This window comes from Hyalella azteca, unplaced genomic scaffold (genome assembly GCF_000764305.2).
Source record: "Hyalella azteca isolate HAZT.00-mixed unplaced genomic scaffold, Hazt_2.0.2 contig4670, whole genome shotgun sequence".
NCBI classification, from domain to species: Eukaryota; Metazoa; Arthropoda; class Malacostraca; order Amphipoda; family Hyalellidae; genus Hyalella; species Hyalella azteca.
Window position 1 is genome coordinate 625 of NW_025934881.1, and position 16,034 is coordinate 16,658.

General features: G+C 37.6%; 1 protein-coding gene across 1 annotated transcript; it reads left to right on the forward strand.

Annotated features, from left to right (window-relative positions):
- Positions 1-2,117: 2,117 nt before the first annotated feature.
- Positions 2,118-15,741, forward strand: LOC108677097 (advillin-like; the record flags this gene model as incomplete). Its single annotated transcript, XM_018165246.1, is given in 18 exon segments — positions 2,118-2,314; positions 2,489-2,600; positions 3,620-3,733; positions 4,340-4,510; positions 5,785-5,895; positions 5,898-6,040; positions 6,646-6,755; positions 7,588-7,708; positions 8,830-8,959; positions 9,954-10,031; positions 10,123-10,306; positions 10,854-10,946; positions 10,977-11,042; positions 11,728-11,865; positions 12,656-12,762; positions 13,034-13,189; positions 14,382-14,570; positions 14,875-15,741. Coding segments are annotated over 18 exon segments (2,334 nt in total), but the record flags the coding sequence as incomplete, so codon positions are not given.
- Positions 15,742-16,034: the final 293 nt, after the last annotated feature.

The window sequence follows — 16,034 nt, forward strand, 5'->3', positions numbered from 1 at the left end:
GTCAATCCAGATGATTCCACCGTTGCCTTTTTAGCGCATTTCTCATTTATGAAAAAAAAACGCTTTTACACTCGTCATGTCCGTCTGTCTGTCCGTCTGTCCGTCTGACCGTCTGTCCGTCTGTCTGTCCGTCCGTCTGTCTGCTCGTGACTTCACGTTTTAGTCGACGAGAAAATGCGCTCACTGTCACTCATTGCAGTGAGTACCGAGTTATATTTTTTCATTTCCTCGTCATCTCGAAACTAAGCATAGTTTTATTAATGGCTTCTATTCCTGCCTTATTCCCCTCCGTTCACCCTTCCTTGCCACCACTCTATACTCATTTTCCTGACTTACTCACCTCCGTTCACCCCTCCCCTGCCTTACTCACCTCCGCTCACCCCTACCCTGCCTTACTCACCTCCGTTCACCCCTACCCTGCCTTACTCACCTCCGTTCATCCCTACCCTGCCTTACTCACCTCCGTTCACCCCTCCCCTGCCTTACTCACCTCTGTTCACCCCTCCCCTGCCTTACTCNCTATATACTCTTACTATATGTTGTTACTCATAAATGTTACTATATTACAAAGGTTTAGCATTAATGTAACTATATACTCTTACTATATGTTGTTACTCATAAATGTTACTATATTACAAAGGTTTAGCATTAATGTAACTATATACTCTTACTATATGTTGTTACTCATAAATGTTACTATATTACAAAGGTTTAGCATTAATGTAACTATATACTCTTACTATATGTTGTTACTCATAAATGTTACTATATTACAAAGGTTTAGCATTAATGTAACTATATACTCTTACTATATGTTGTTACTCATAAATGTTACTATATTACAAAGGTTTAGCATTAATGTAACTATATACTCTTACTATATGTTGTTACTCATAAATGTTACTATATTACAAAGGTTTAGCATTAATGTAACTATATACTCTTACTATATGTTGTTACTCATAAATGTTACTATATTACAAAGGTTTAGCATTAATGTAACTATATACTCTTACTATATGTTGTTACTCATAAATGTTACTATATTACAAAGGTTTAGCATTAATGTAACTCTATACTCTTACTATATGTTGGTTACTGTTAAATGTTACTATATTACAAGGCTTATTAATGTAACTATATACTCTTATTATATGTTGTTACTGTTAAGACCAAGCGTCAAATACGGACCCAACAACTGCAAAACGCGAAGAAAAGTTCAGCAATTAGCGCTAATTGGCAAACATGACAGATATCTTTGCTTCAACTTTTTATTTGCTTAAATTCGTGACGTTCCTGGATATAATTACGTTCTTTACACTCAAACCACCCCCACTAAAACAGCGAAAAACTGCTTGCACAAATACTAAATGATAAACCGTAACTTGCGGCCTTGTGAGGCACTGTTATCTGCCACGTATATTATTTGGCTTTTTTTTAAGTGTTTTGAGCTGGTCAAAACTTTTTACTGCACGAATTTTAAAAACCAGTACTCACACCTTGCGACTTCGTTTGATGCGGGTTCGTTCGCAGAAAAAGTTTCAGGATTCTGAATTTTCTGTCTTCGTTTTCATCGAACCGCTTTAATTTTCAAATAAAATTGTCAATAAATCTATCAAACGGATGCGTGGAGCTGGCAGTTCCAGTCACTTGTAAATTATTGTGGACTTACTCGCTTTAATAGCACGTCCTCTGCAGATGCACATCTACTCCTCGTTGCTGTCACAGTCCAACGATGCCACCCAATATAAGTCAATGGCAGACGTTTGAGCTCACAATGACCTCCATAATGGCAGCCAGGTCGCGGCCCTCAGGAGGTGCACGTACATAGGCTACACTTCTAGTAGGGGTCAAAATCCAACTTCATCCAATCTAAGCTACAGGCTGTTGTTTAATCTTATATTTGCCAACCTAAGCGCGGCCGGTGTGCGGTCCTCAAGAGTTGTACTTCCACTTCTAGTAGAGGTTAAAATCCAGCATCATCATCCATTCTAAGCTCATAATTGACCACCCCATGCAAGCGCGACCGGTGCGCGGCCCTCAGGAGGTGCACATCCACTTACAGTAGGGGTCAAAATCCAGCATCATCCATTCTAAGCTCAAAATTAACCACCCAGGCACGACCGGTGCGCGGCCCTCTGGAGGTGCACATTCACTTCTGGCTGGGGTCGGAGGCCAGCACCGACGAGGCGGCGGTGGCAGCCATCAAGAGTGTCGAGCTGGACACAGCGCTGGGTGGCAGTCCAGTCCAGCACAGGGAGACCGAGGGACATGAGAGCGCCAGGTTCAAGGGCTACTTCAAGAATGGCATTCGGTGAGCTGCTAGATATAATTTGTTTCGTTTCAATGACCAGTTCTTTGGTAACGTCCGATATTTTGTATTTATTTTCTCAAAAAATTTGTTTTCATTTTCCACATGTAGATGAAGGGCTTCTCACGCCCCTGTATTATAGGTTAATGACGGGCAACTCTCGCCCATGTATTTCAGGTTAATGAAGGGCGGTGTGAAAGGTGGCCTGAGGAAGGTGACTGACGCCTACAAACCAACGCTCTTCCAAGTGAAAGGAAAGCGCCAGATCGTCGTCAGGGAGCTGGCCAAGGTACTATAAACGAATAAAAATGGTAAATTCTACCATGATCAGTATCCATAACCTTCATGACACAGCTCAGTGCGTGCGTTACAGCAGAAAAAAAAACATCTCCAAAATTCTCTCAAAATTTTTACTGTACAAAATGTGTCACTATAAGCGGTTAACCTCGCTCAAACAACCTCTAGGCGTAGAGCGGGAAAAATGACCGGCAGTTGTTTTGGGTATCTCGAGCGACATGCGTTAGCACTTGGGGTTATTGAAGGCAATGCATCTGTCGGCTATAAGACATTTTTCAAACCAATTTGTGAGGCTTTGAGTTAATGGAAACAAAGCTGTAAATTCAACAAATTTTAACCTAAACTTATTTCGGGTAAAACTTCGATCTTGCGACAATGCAACTCCTATAATATTTTTGGAGCAGCGATTTTCCGCCATTGGCTTAGTAAGGTTGGGATATTCAAATCCAGACATTGTTTAAAGTGAGGATATTCTACTCAGTGTCTATAAAACAGATTTTCAATTTCATTACTTTGTATCAAAGGAAATTCTATTCATTACAGATTATATTATTTGTATTCTGTGCCGAAGAAATTTTGGAAAAAATAATACACACAGTTAGTATTCCATTATATTTATAATTTATTTTAAAACTATATTGAGTCCGTATTTTCGTTTCGTCAATTTCAAAGATATCACACGAAGTTATAGAGTGATTCAGTAAATTTAAATAAAAATATATCAATCTTTAAATATCAATTCAATAGTGATTCAGTTGAGGAATATCATAGTTTATTACTATATAAACAAATTTATTAATAAGCCGCATAAAAATTCTTATGTTCTATTTTTCTCGCAGAAAATATTTCATCCGGATTTCAGCTTTGATATTTACAATTAATTTTTCCACTTTTCCACTCAAAATAAATAATTCATAATTCAATAAATAATATAATTGAATAATTGAATAATTTTCATCCTCGTGAAAGAAGTCATGACGAGTGATATTGATATGCTACTAATGCTTTCAGGTCGACTGGTCTGAGATGAACGACGGCGATGTTTTCGTGCTGGCATCGAAGAACATCGTGTTCGTATGGACGGGCCGCTACAGCAACAACTCCGAGAAGCTCCAAGCGGCCAAGGTTTGTGAGAAAAACACATCGCTTTGAATCCTGCATTCGATTTTACGCGGGATTGATCTAATTTACATTGAATCTGCTGTTGGCAAGGAACTCGCTTCGTTTTTATACTCGTTTTAAGCTGCCGATCAAATAAATAAGGGATTTAACATCAATATGCTATTCCAATACGCTCTTTGGCACTTGAATATGCTATTAAAATTAGATAACCTTTAATCTCATGCTACTTAAATTAAATTAATGTAGCACTTAAAAGTGTTAAGCTGATCAGTCCATTGAGCGTCACCGGATCTTCAATAAAATTCATTCCATAATACGTGAGCTCTAGTTGCCCACACATCTTACTATAATGTTGTATAGCAACATGGAATGTTAACTGACTTGTATAAATTATTACTCACTGATAAAATAATGTTAACATTCTCATATTAATTATTATAATTACTACTAAAAGAATATCAGCTAATTCGTATTAATTAGCGTACATTACTAGAAAAGTTGTGCCAGTGCGGACTGCAGCTGAGCGGACTGCAGCTGAAAAAGTTTATGGGAAACGAAAACCTAATTCAACAAAATTTCACCCCTGCAATATAGCAAAGTCTCCCTCAGTTCGCAGGTCAGCTGAAGGCAGAGCGCGGGTGTTCAGGCTCCGTGGTGATCCTCGAAGAAGGGCAAGAGAGCGCCTTGCAAGGGGCCGAGCGTGCTGCCTTTGAAGAACTCTTGCCTCTTCACAGCAAGAACGTCAAGTCGCACACCTCAGTGCCTCAGGACGAAGTCTTCGTGAGTGTACCATTAAAATTCAGTCGAAAGTCAACATCTAGAATTATTGCTTTCATGACGAGTAAAGCAGTATGTTTTTAATTACATCAACTATATGGGTTGCAGATAAATACCTTTTGTGAGAATACAAAAACAATTCATTTGCATCAACTTACTTTCTAAATTATAGCTGATAGGTTTGTGTTCACGCTTAAAGCACCGCTCGTTATCTCTAATTGTATTCTGCTTATTATTCTCATTCCTCTCCATACGCAACACTAATTGACGAAGAGTAGACCTGACTTTAGTTGTGTTTAGGAATTGTCGGCATTGAGGTAACAATTTAACAATATTACTGTGTAATGTAATAATGGTGGTTACGGATATAATCTGCTATAGTACTGTAATTAAAGAGAGTTTTTGTGTTTAATCAGTGCCTGCTCTAATTAAATTAACTATTTATCCGTAGAGTACCAGCTTTTACACCAAGTATCTCTTGTTTGCTGGATACATTATTCAGCCTCAGTTACGCATGTCTTCATAATCTCTCACGCAATTCAAATATGCATCTTTACCCCAAACTCTCTCAAGAGAAATCTCTATCTCAGACTAAAGAATTTCTTAATTAATTTTATGTCTCTTTGTCTCCACAGAGCGCGCGGGCAGAGCCAGTAACAGATATTAATGTTTTAGTCAAGATTTGATTCTTTTAGTACCCGTCCCTTTTAGTACCAAGATTTTTCATTAAATTAGTCCCCGTCAAGATTTGATACTTCAAGTTCAAATGACATTGCGCATGACATCAAGTTCAAAAGAACTACTTACAGGCGGCAAGATTATTTATTCTCCTGACTTTTATTGCTATCTCCGTGAATAATTTAGGATACATACTCATCGTTATGAGTTCCCTACATATAAACGTATTCACAAAATTTTATATTATTCCATCAAATTTCTTACCAGTGATTTGATTTCAAATTGATATTGATATGGTTATTACATTATTAACAATGAATTCGTTTCGTACTTATATTGTTATAAGATTTTTCATCATGAATCCTTCCAGACTGTTTGGAAGGATTCATGATGAATACTGATGATCAGTATTTTTACCCATGAATTTATTTCAGACTCTAATATGGGTATCATCATCATGTTTATAATCAGAATTTTTAATAATCATAATTTATTCTGAATTATTTAATTTGATTTTTATTTTATTGAATTTAATTTTTATAATCAGAATTTATAATCAGAAGTGATTTAGTTGCTGGCTTACATTTATATTCTCGCAGGCTCGTCAGCTCGCCAGCGACCTGAAGTTGTACCGCTGCAGCGATGAGAGTAAGACTCTTAAGATCACCGAGGTGAAGACCGGCCCTCTCTTCCAGGAGGACCTCGTGTCATGTATATATGCCAGGACGCGTTCATCATCGACAACGGCACGAACGGAATATGGGTTTGGATCGGCAAGAAAGCGTCGGCCAAGGAGCGCCAGGAAGCCATGCGCAACGCGCTAGGATTCGTGGCCAAGAAAGGCTACAGCCCCAAGTGAGTGTTGGTCAACGGCGGTTTTGTGCCATCGTGTTGTCTATACTAAGAGCAATACTTTTTACTTCACATGCATCAAAAGTGTTGTCTATATTAGGAATATTTAGACTTTTTACTTGCGATGCATTAAAATCACGATAATTCTGTTCTTTATTTTCTTTCTGCGACAAACTAGACATTTCTTTGTTGGGTATCACACCGATAAAACCTCTGTAAATAACTTTGAAAATCAAATTAACACTTTGAATGAAATCTATAGTTTGCATTGTCTTATTAATCACCAAGGCAAAACAAGATATATATAAAATATTCACGATCACGCACAATCGATACAGTTTTTAAAGACACGCATCGTGTGATTTCGATTATTTCATTTCCTGCTCTTAGGTCTAACCTATCAATCTAAAGAAACAAATGAATTATGACTATTTCCCTTGTATTTCATATTAGTTAAACACAATTCTTCTTTGCGCTCATTTTACTCGTAATCTGGAGTTAATTATCAAAACCAAAACAATCACTATAAATGCTAGCCGTGGTGAAAGACGTGCTAAAAATATTCTCTTCTTTCAAATATTTTTTTACAAATATTTTTGCCCCTCCAGCACACGTACCACACGCGTCATTGATGGCGGGGAACCGCAAGACTTCCAGAGTCTCTTCAAGAACTGGAAAGTCAAATCGGAAACCAAGGTCACAGGCTTCAAACCCCAAAGTAAGCCTTCCTTATTCAAATATTTTAGCCATCAAAAAAGGCTATTAAATACATAACAACATGTTTAGTCATGGCTATTTAAACTCATTGAATATTATATGTTGTAGACTTGTATTCTTTTTAAGAGAGCGTATCCACATGTGCGTGTGACATAAAGATGAGGACTGCTCATAGTTTCTTGGTTCAAGTGTCAGTGCAAGTGTCAGTTTTTTCGGTATTTTATTGCATTACATTTTGGTAAATATTACAAGATTGCAAGCAAATAAATTCCATTTTACGAATAACGTACTTAGAAGTTACTTGTTTCGCCTGAAACTGTAACTTAATAGGGCTTCAAACTCCCATGCAACTTAAAATAGACACTGTGTTAGTGTGTAAAAAGAGAAATATCGTACTTATTTAATTTATCTGCAATTTAAGCCAATTGTCCATTTCTAGGCGCTCTGTGGTAAGCTAGCAGAGAGCAGCAAGATTGTACACGCGTTCAAATAGCATCAATTAGAGCATCAAATTTTTAGCCAGTCGCATATCTGTTTGAACTCTGAAATTAGCTGTCAAAATTAATAATTTTTTACCTTCAGCAGATATATTAGACATCTTCAGCATGTAAAAACCGGTAGAAATATTACAACTTCACAAACCTAAGCTTGAGACGGTTTGTGAACATAGATGCTGGAGAACATGGATGCTTGTGATTACGGATGCTTGTGAACATAATTTATATAAATATTAATGCCTATTAAAATAAATGCATATGAAAATGGATGCATATGAACATGGATACATATGAACATGGATGGATATTAACATGAATATATTCGTGTTGCCGCAGTCACGCGTCAAGCGTCGTTCGCCCAGCCCATTTTCCAGGCCCAGACGCTACACGAGCGGCCTGACGTGGCCGCTGCCACGCAGATGGTGGATGATGGCTCTGGCCAGAAAGAAATATGGCGGTATGTATTGTATACACCGTTTATTTCATAGTATACTATATTACTCGTGTAATAATACTCTCGTGTAATAAATAATAAATTACTCTCGAAATTAAATAAATCATGTTATGCACACAGGGTTCAGAAAGTAAACTGAAAATGAAGAGGTACGATGGATGTTTGTTCTCTGAACTTCGATGTCTGAATCGCTACTGAGTTTCGAGTTCAAATAAAGATGACAAGAACTTTTGCTGCACAGGAGGAAAGAAATGGTCTCTTGTTCCTCTGTAGCTTTATTGCTTTTCTGAGGGTTGTCGGATTGTTACCGGCCACACGGTACTATTGTTTACATTTTAGTTTTAGTCTACTCTTTCGAATAAAGGGCAAGTTTTGTTCTTGCGCGAAAAAAAGTACAAGTATACAGCGTATAAAAAATTTTCAAGCATCACTCTTCCTCCAACGAAAAAAATTGTTCAATATTTTTCAAGCATCAGGATATTTCAGAAAAAATTTATACGTTGAGAAGTGAAACTCACAGATAAATGAAATTATGAGCATATGCGTAGTGTATAAATTGAAATTATTTTTATTACTTTTTAAAATAAATTTAGATAAATAATAAATTATATATAAGGAATTAATATGATTGTAATAATAAAAATTATTGTTGGGCTGAGTATATATAGTCAGAGCATTATTTAATCTTCATTAGTTCACTTTAATTCAATTCCATGAATACAATATTCCTGCGGAATAAATAAACTAATTACTGCCTAATGAGTCACAACTTGCACGGAAAATTTCACTAAATTACATTATTCCCAGGTTGGAACTCTGTTTCAGTGATATTTATTTATTTATTTTTAACCAGATATTCGAAAAAATCCGTTCAAATTAACGAACGAAGCTAACATAAAAATGAACTGAATTAATAATAAGTTATTCTCAAAAAGCATCATTTTATTTTCATTAAAAATATTTTCATCCTTCACATTCACTTATAAATAAAAACAATTTGAATTTTGTCTTATAATCCATTTAGGAAAGATCATGTTCATGACAGAATAAAAGGCTTTAAAATTATACTATCATCCTCAATCATCAATACTATAATTATTGAAAGAAAAGTAATCTAACTTCAGAATCAACAAGTTCAACCTGGAGCCTGTACCTGAGAACAAGTTCGGCGAGTTCTACATGGGCGACTGCTACGTCATCTTATACGCCTACTCTGTGGGAACCAAGGAGAATTACATCGTCTATCATTGGCAGGTAAGAATGATTGAACCATTCAATCTAACGAGTAGTGATTTAACCCTCTACTGCCGAATATCACTCTCCGATAACATAACTTTCAACCTAAATTATATCATATGTAAACTATTGAGAGTAGCAACCTGAAGATGTTTGTACGCAACCGAGAACATTTTAAAGTTGTCGTACGTGGCGGCAACCGTCAGTGCAAGTCATTTTGCGCTCACTAGAACGTATCCTTTTTGGAACATAGGCTTGTGACAATATTGCTCCGGTTGCTCATGTAAGGCGGTATAGGGTTAACCATTATTTGTCCCTATTATTTGTTATTTATTAGTCATGATGGTCAGGATTTACTTCTGGTGATGTCATGGTCAGGCTGACCACCGCGTGAGGTCGCTGAAAACTAACGAATGCTTCTTTGTCGCGTGGCCGTCCTCTTTATTTTTTTAAAAACCGCTGAGTTATTTCATTTTATGAATATAACAATGTTATCTTTTCGTAATTCATATCAATATTGGAAATTTTTTTGTTTAGAGGATGAGACAGTTTCCGTATCATGATTATCACACGATCGTGTGTTCTGTTTGTTTTAATTTGATGAATATTTGGTATATATTAAATATATATATAATGTTTATGTGTCGTCGTTTGAATCTGTTGGTTACGGGAGTTTCATTCACAATATAATGCGGGGTTTTTGCTGCATGAACTGTTTATTTCCAATGGAAGTTATGAGTGTCATTTTTGGCACTTACATACAACCCAAAAATACATTTTCATTTGTCGTTTTCCTAATTAATGCGTTACATTAAATTATTCAATTATTCATTTGAACTATTAATTTTCCCAGAAAAAAAAAAGACATCAAAACGCACGTTAATAAACTTAATCTTTGTATTAAATCCAATATGTGCATTACTATAAAAATTTCATTTTACCATAGGAAAAAACACTGAAACGCACGATAATCAACTCAATCTTTGTGAAATCTTCCACTGCCGCCCCCCAGGGCCTACATTCGACGGCGGACGAGCAAGGGACGGCAGCGGCGCGCGCGGTAGAGTTAGATCAGAAGCTGCAGGGGCGCGCTATGTATTTTTATTTTTGTATTTAATCCAATATGTACCTTACTATTAAAAATTTCATGCAAATTATTTAAGAATCACTGCCGCCCCCAGGGCCTACATTCGACGGCGGACGAGCAAGGGACGGCAGCGGCGCGCGCGGTAGAGTTGGATCAGAAGCTGCAGGGACGCGCTGTGCTGGTGCGCGTGGTGCAGGGCATGGAGCCCTCGCACTTCATGGCCATATTCAGGGGCAAGATGGTCGTCTACGAAGGCGGGCACTCGTCGGGCTTCAAGAGTATGTGAAATAATTTGCAATTTTCATGATGTTAAATAAAGCGCCTTGTATTGCATAAATGACGATATTATTTTATTGCGTTCTATTTATTAAATACGCATCGCAATTATATATTATTGCAGTCTATTTATTATATATGTATCACAATTATATATTATTGCGTTCTTCAAATTGCGATATCATGTTTCCACTGACAGCGCAGTAGAAAATAATGGATTAAATATTGAATTTGCTTATCTCATGGAATTAGATGTATTAACAACATTAAATAAATCTATTTTTTGCCATACACGTCTTTTAATGATTATTATCCCAAACAGATATAAATATAATGATTGGGTAGAAAGTGTTTTTCCTGTTACCACTCAGAATAATGTACGAGAAAATTTAGTGACCGCAGTTATAACATAGCTTCTATTTAGAAATTTCTCCAATAATTAATCCGTGATTATGGCCCGTATTGATTATTATTCATTATTATTATAATGTATTCTTAATTTTGTTGATATTAATCAATTATTAATAAGAGCGACGTGTGTGCGGGCAGGTCTGAGTGAGCGAGAAGTGTCGCGTAAGTCCACCTACACGCTGCAAGTGCGAGGAACCACCAAGTTCAACACAAAGGCTGTCGAGGTGATGAGTCACGAATTAATATAGTTGAATAATACAGATCCTACCATCGTCATGGAAGGTTCGTGCTACCTGCCTTCCTCAGATCCTACCATCGTCATGGAAGGTTAGTGCTACCTGCCTTCCTCAGACCCTACCATCGTCATGGAAGGTTCGGTTCTATACTTGCCTTCCTCAGACCCTACCATCGTCATGGAAGGTTTATGCCACTCTTTATAGGATCTATCGTCTTCCTCACAAGGCATCTGACGTTGAAAAAAGTTAATTTTTAATTGTTACAACGAAATCTAGTCTTAATCAAAGTTACTGCAATTTTGTTTGCTCGGAGAGTATAATTATTTTTATTTTTCCGATATTATGTCAGTTATGCTCCGTTCTCTCAGTCGATATTGCCTCAATGAAACGTATTGTTTTATATACTAACAGATGACTGATAACCTAGCAGTATATGAGCAGAGTGGTCGACGACGTTCGTTGAATATTCATACTCCCATTCGGAGCATTAAAATTTGTTCCTATTTCGCGTTGGAGTCCCTCACGACAAACTTAGGCTTTTGGATACTTCCTCTGTCACGCCTATACCATGTTCTCGCCAATCAACATTATGAGTGAAGCTAACACTTACTACATTTAGCTTTTAGCGAAGTCAGTCTGAGTGCTTCTGTCATTAATTTTACATTTCTGAGTGATTTTTCAGTGCACTCAGTTCAATTTCGTTCCCAGATCATATAATTTTAACTAAAATCAAATTAATTCAATAAATAGAATTACATAATTATCACTCTGAGCAGGGCGAGAACCAGAAGAATTTTGGAAGACGCTTGGCGGCAAGGAAGCTTACGCCAGCGTCAGCGCCCTCGCCAAAGGCAGCGACAACGACCACCCGCCACGCCTCTTCCACTGCTCCAACGCCTCCGGGGTCTTCACAGGTCAGTGGGTCTATACTTCACAACTATTATCTTGGTCTTTATTTTCTCCGCCACGGCCACCGCTATTCTTTCACAACTATTATCTTGGCCTTTATTTTCACCGCCACCGCCACCGCTTGGCCACCGCCATGCTTTCATAAATATCTTGGCCTTTATTTGACCACGACAAACTGTATGACTTGTATATCAATCTTCTACGAGTTACATTTAGATTTCATGGCCGTTGCAGTTTTCTGTCGAGCAAATTTGTCTTAAACATGAATTTCATATGAAAAATTGACATGCATGTATGGGGGGAAGGAGTGGACATACCAAGATTCAAATATTGCTCTATAATCGTGATATCGGTGTTGTATGAATGTTAATGCTGCCGCCATTCTTTCCCAGAATGGTTTGCCGCCTCCATTCTCCCTTTGCAATGTCCTAATTAGCTTGTTGGTCATGTATAATAAACATTATTATTAAATTTTGAATCGTTGTGGAGATTTGAATTGTTATTCGTTAGACTGAACACGAATGCATCTCGACCATAATGAGTGGCTGTGCGAGGGTATATGTTAACTTATTTCCTAAATCAATGCAGAAGCTCTAATCCTACATGCGACTCGCGAGAATTAAAAAAAATATATTCATACCAACAGCACTAAAAATTAAAAATATAAAATCAACAAATGCGAATAAGTATTCATGGATGAACATGAATGCATATGAACATGGATGCATATTAACATGGATGCATATAATAAATAATAACCATAAAGATCTAAAATATAAATTATCACACCACCAGCACAAGAGGTGCTGAACTTCAGCCAAGGCGACCTGGTGGAGGACGACGTGATGTTGCTCGACACGTGGGAGGCTGTCTTCATCTGGCTGGGGGTGAACTGCAACAAGGCAAGACTTCACATCGATATATTATTCAATTACAATTTTAATGCAACACCTCATCCATATTTGGAAAATCGAATATAACTGATAGGACTGAAATCGAATTATGTAATTGGAATTTCCAATCCGAAATTTAAATAAATACGAGTATATAGCAATATGTAGCAAACAAAAACGAAGGCACTAAACCTTTATCCTGAGTAATAATCTTGTTTAATATTGTTTAATTGAATAAATTAATCATATATTAATGTTCGTAAATAATTCTGGTCCCCAGACTGAGCGGGTGACGTCACAGTCCCTGGCGGTAGAATACATCCTCACCGACCCCCGCGGGCGCTCCCCCGACACCCCCATCGTGCTGGTCAAGCAGGGGTACGAGCCCCCCAACTTCACAGGGTTCTTCGGCGTGTGGGACAACGACCTTTGGAACGTGAGTTCGTTATTGTTTGCTGTCCGCATTAACTAAAGTAATTTTTCACATGTTATTTTTATACGAGTTCAAGGCCAAGGTACGTGAGCCAATGGTTGCAGTTTAGAGAACCAAGATTGGAGCAATGAGTTGTGTGTTCGAGACCCGCAACAACATATGAAAATTCTGCGGGGTTCAGAATCAACGACAGTTGTAATGGTCTAATCAACGCTGCCGACGCTCTTTCTATTACTGCATTACCAATCAAGATTTGGCAGCCCGAGTGTAGTCGAATGCTCCCTTTTTGGGCCCCTGGTGATTGATCATCGAAAATGAGCTAAATTATCCAATCACACAGAAAAGAAATCGGAACATGCGATCAAGTATCGCTTACGATCAATTGTGAATTTTTAGAATTTCAGGTCCAGATCAGGCAGTACGGGGAGCAAATGATCTTCATTTGCTTATTTTTCATTACCTCGTTAGCTTGCAAACTTGCAGTGGACGAAGTTGATCCACGTCTTTCGCAAGCAACCTCAATTCTTTTAAATTACGGTATGTCTAAATAAATACAATAGACTTAAATAAAGTCTAAAACCTAAATTCTGAACAAAACTTTTAGTCTCTGAAACAGCTTTAAATGGCATAAGAACCGAATTATACATGCACAGAAAATTTCATGGCTACTTACGAGCAGTTTTCATTTTCTTTTATTGTTACTATTTTGCATTACTCCTTTCTTATATATTCTTCCAAGTCATGTATCGCAATCACAAGTTTTATGCTAATCCGAGGATCCGTTTTTTCGTGTTCATGTCAAACATCATCAAGCTCGCAGAAAAATATAAGATTCTTTCTTCTCTACAATTTCTCATGATATATTAATGTATTTTATCTTAACAACCGACTATCGGCAAGTAACCGGACATTAGTTCTTGATAAGATTTTTATCGTGTTCAGATTCGTCTCCGTATTTTACTAACTTGCATCAATTTTTATGGCTTATGCTTTCCACCTAATCATCACGCACAGCCATTGGCCAGTGTTAACATAACATAACATAACAGTGATGTCGGCGCTAAAGAGTAGGCCTGCTGTGGCCTGTCGCCGATTCATGAACTTTTCGTGACTTGTTCACAGAAGATCTAAAATAGTGTCATTATCTTTATCAAGTGCCAGCGAAAGAAGTCTAAACTTGAAGTAATTTACGCAGAACAACATGACGTACGAAGACATCTGTGAGCGGCTGCAACAGTCGTCGCCGGGCTGCACGGTGCTGGTGACGCCTTCGCGGACGGTCGGCGACGATGGACAGCCCATCCGCAGGACCTATCCTGTGGCCATCCTGCGCATCAAGGACGGCGAAAAACTTCCTGACGATGTCGACCCTACCCGCAAGGAGGTGAGGCGGGATCCCATGTCATGATCAAGCCAAAAATCGGGTGATTATTATACTCATTTGTACCTTTGATATTTTTCAAATTGTCATGTCATATGAAACTGAAAGGATTATCATCTCGGAACAGCAACTGCCGTTTATAACATAAGCGGTATTTAAATTAGTATGCTGCACAGGATGGCAAATGTTATAACGTACGTGTGGTTCTTATTAACTCAACGATTGAATGAAGAAGTGCTTATTATTGATTCAGAAGAATTCTAAAATTTTAGGTCTTTTTGAATATAGAAATCGCTTCTGCCAACAGGATTACATGAGCGACGACGACTTCCGCCGGGAATTCGGCATGGAGAGAGAAGCTTTCAACGGCCTTGCTGAATGGAAGAGACAAAACCTCAAGAAGAAGTTAGGCTTCTATTAGGCCATTCTTTCTACCTATATCTCCGTATATGGAGCCTTATTTCGGTTCAAATGTTACCGCAGTCATTCTTATTAGCGATTGATGAGGCTGGCCTCGAGAAAATATTTACGCATTTACTATCCCTTTGCACGCACTGCCACGGGACATTTTTATGAGTGTCAGTTACCTTCGTTTGTCCCCTAATAGCAAAACCTAATTGGTTTGATTAAATTCGGAACATATTTAAATTGGTCTCAACTTTAGGAAGGTGATCTGAATTGATCAGCGCCTGCTTAACTTCGTTCCTCTGCAACATTTAGAACTTTTCAGGATTGAAACATTTGACGACAGGATTCTCGGAAAGTTGCCTAAATGGACTTATTTTTTGTCAATAGATCACATTAGGTTGAATTAGATTTGATACGTGAAAATTTCGTGTGCCGGGGCGTCATAAATTTGAAAATATCTGTAAAATTTATTACGAAGGTCATATGTCTCATTTCCTCAGCCTTTAATTTAATTCAATTAAAAAATTATTGTGTGAAATTAACTCTTTTCGTTTCACAACGTGAGACTATCCTTTCAAAAACAATTTTTTTTAATTTATGAGTTTGTGCATAAGATGTTGCTCGGTATAACTTGATGTACTATATTTCAATGAAGTGAAATCTTGTTATTTCTATAGAAATTTTTATTGTTGTGGTTGTAAGTGTCCTGACTATTAAACGGTTAACTAGTCCATTATTGATTGCTAATTACAGGTGAAATGTTAAATAGTGTTTTTTCCTCAAATCGCTATTCTGCGTTCTTTCGGCTCGAGGATTCGGAAATCTAATAGACTTCGTGGTATGATCCAACATCCTTAATTAACAGCTTCACTTTCGGAACCCTTCAATTCAATGGCGCGGTAATCGTTTTTCTACTTCTGAATATCTACGGTATTCTGTAGGACCCTGAAAAATTATTATGCTCTACGCAGTGCGTTGTTCTCTGATTTTAGCTGAAAAGACTTCAATGCATTTGGAAATTCTTAAGCAGCTCTTGTCGGATTGTCCGTGTGCCAAGGC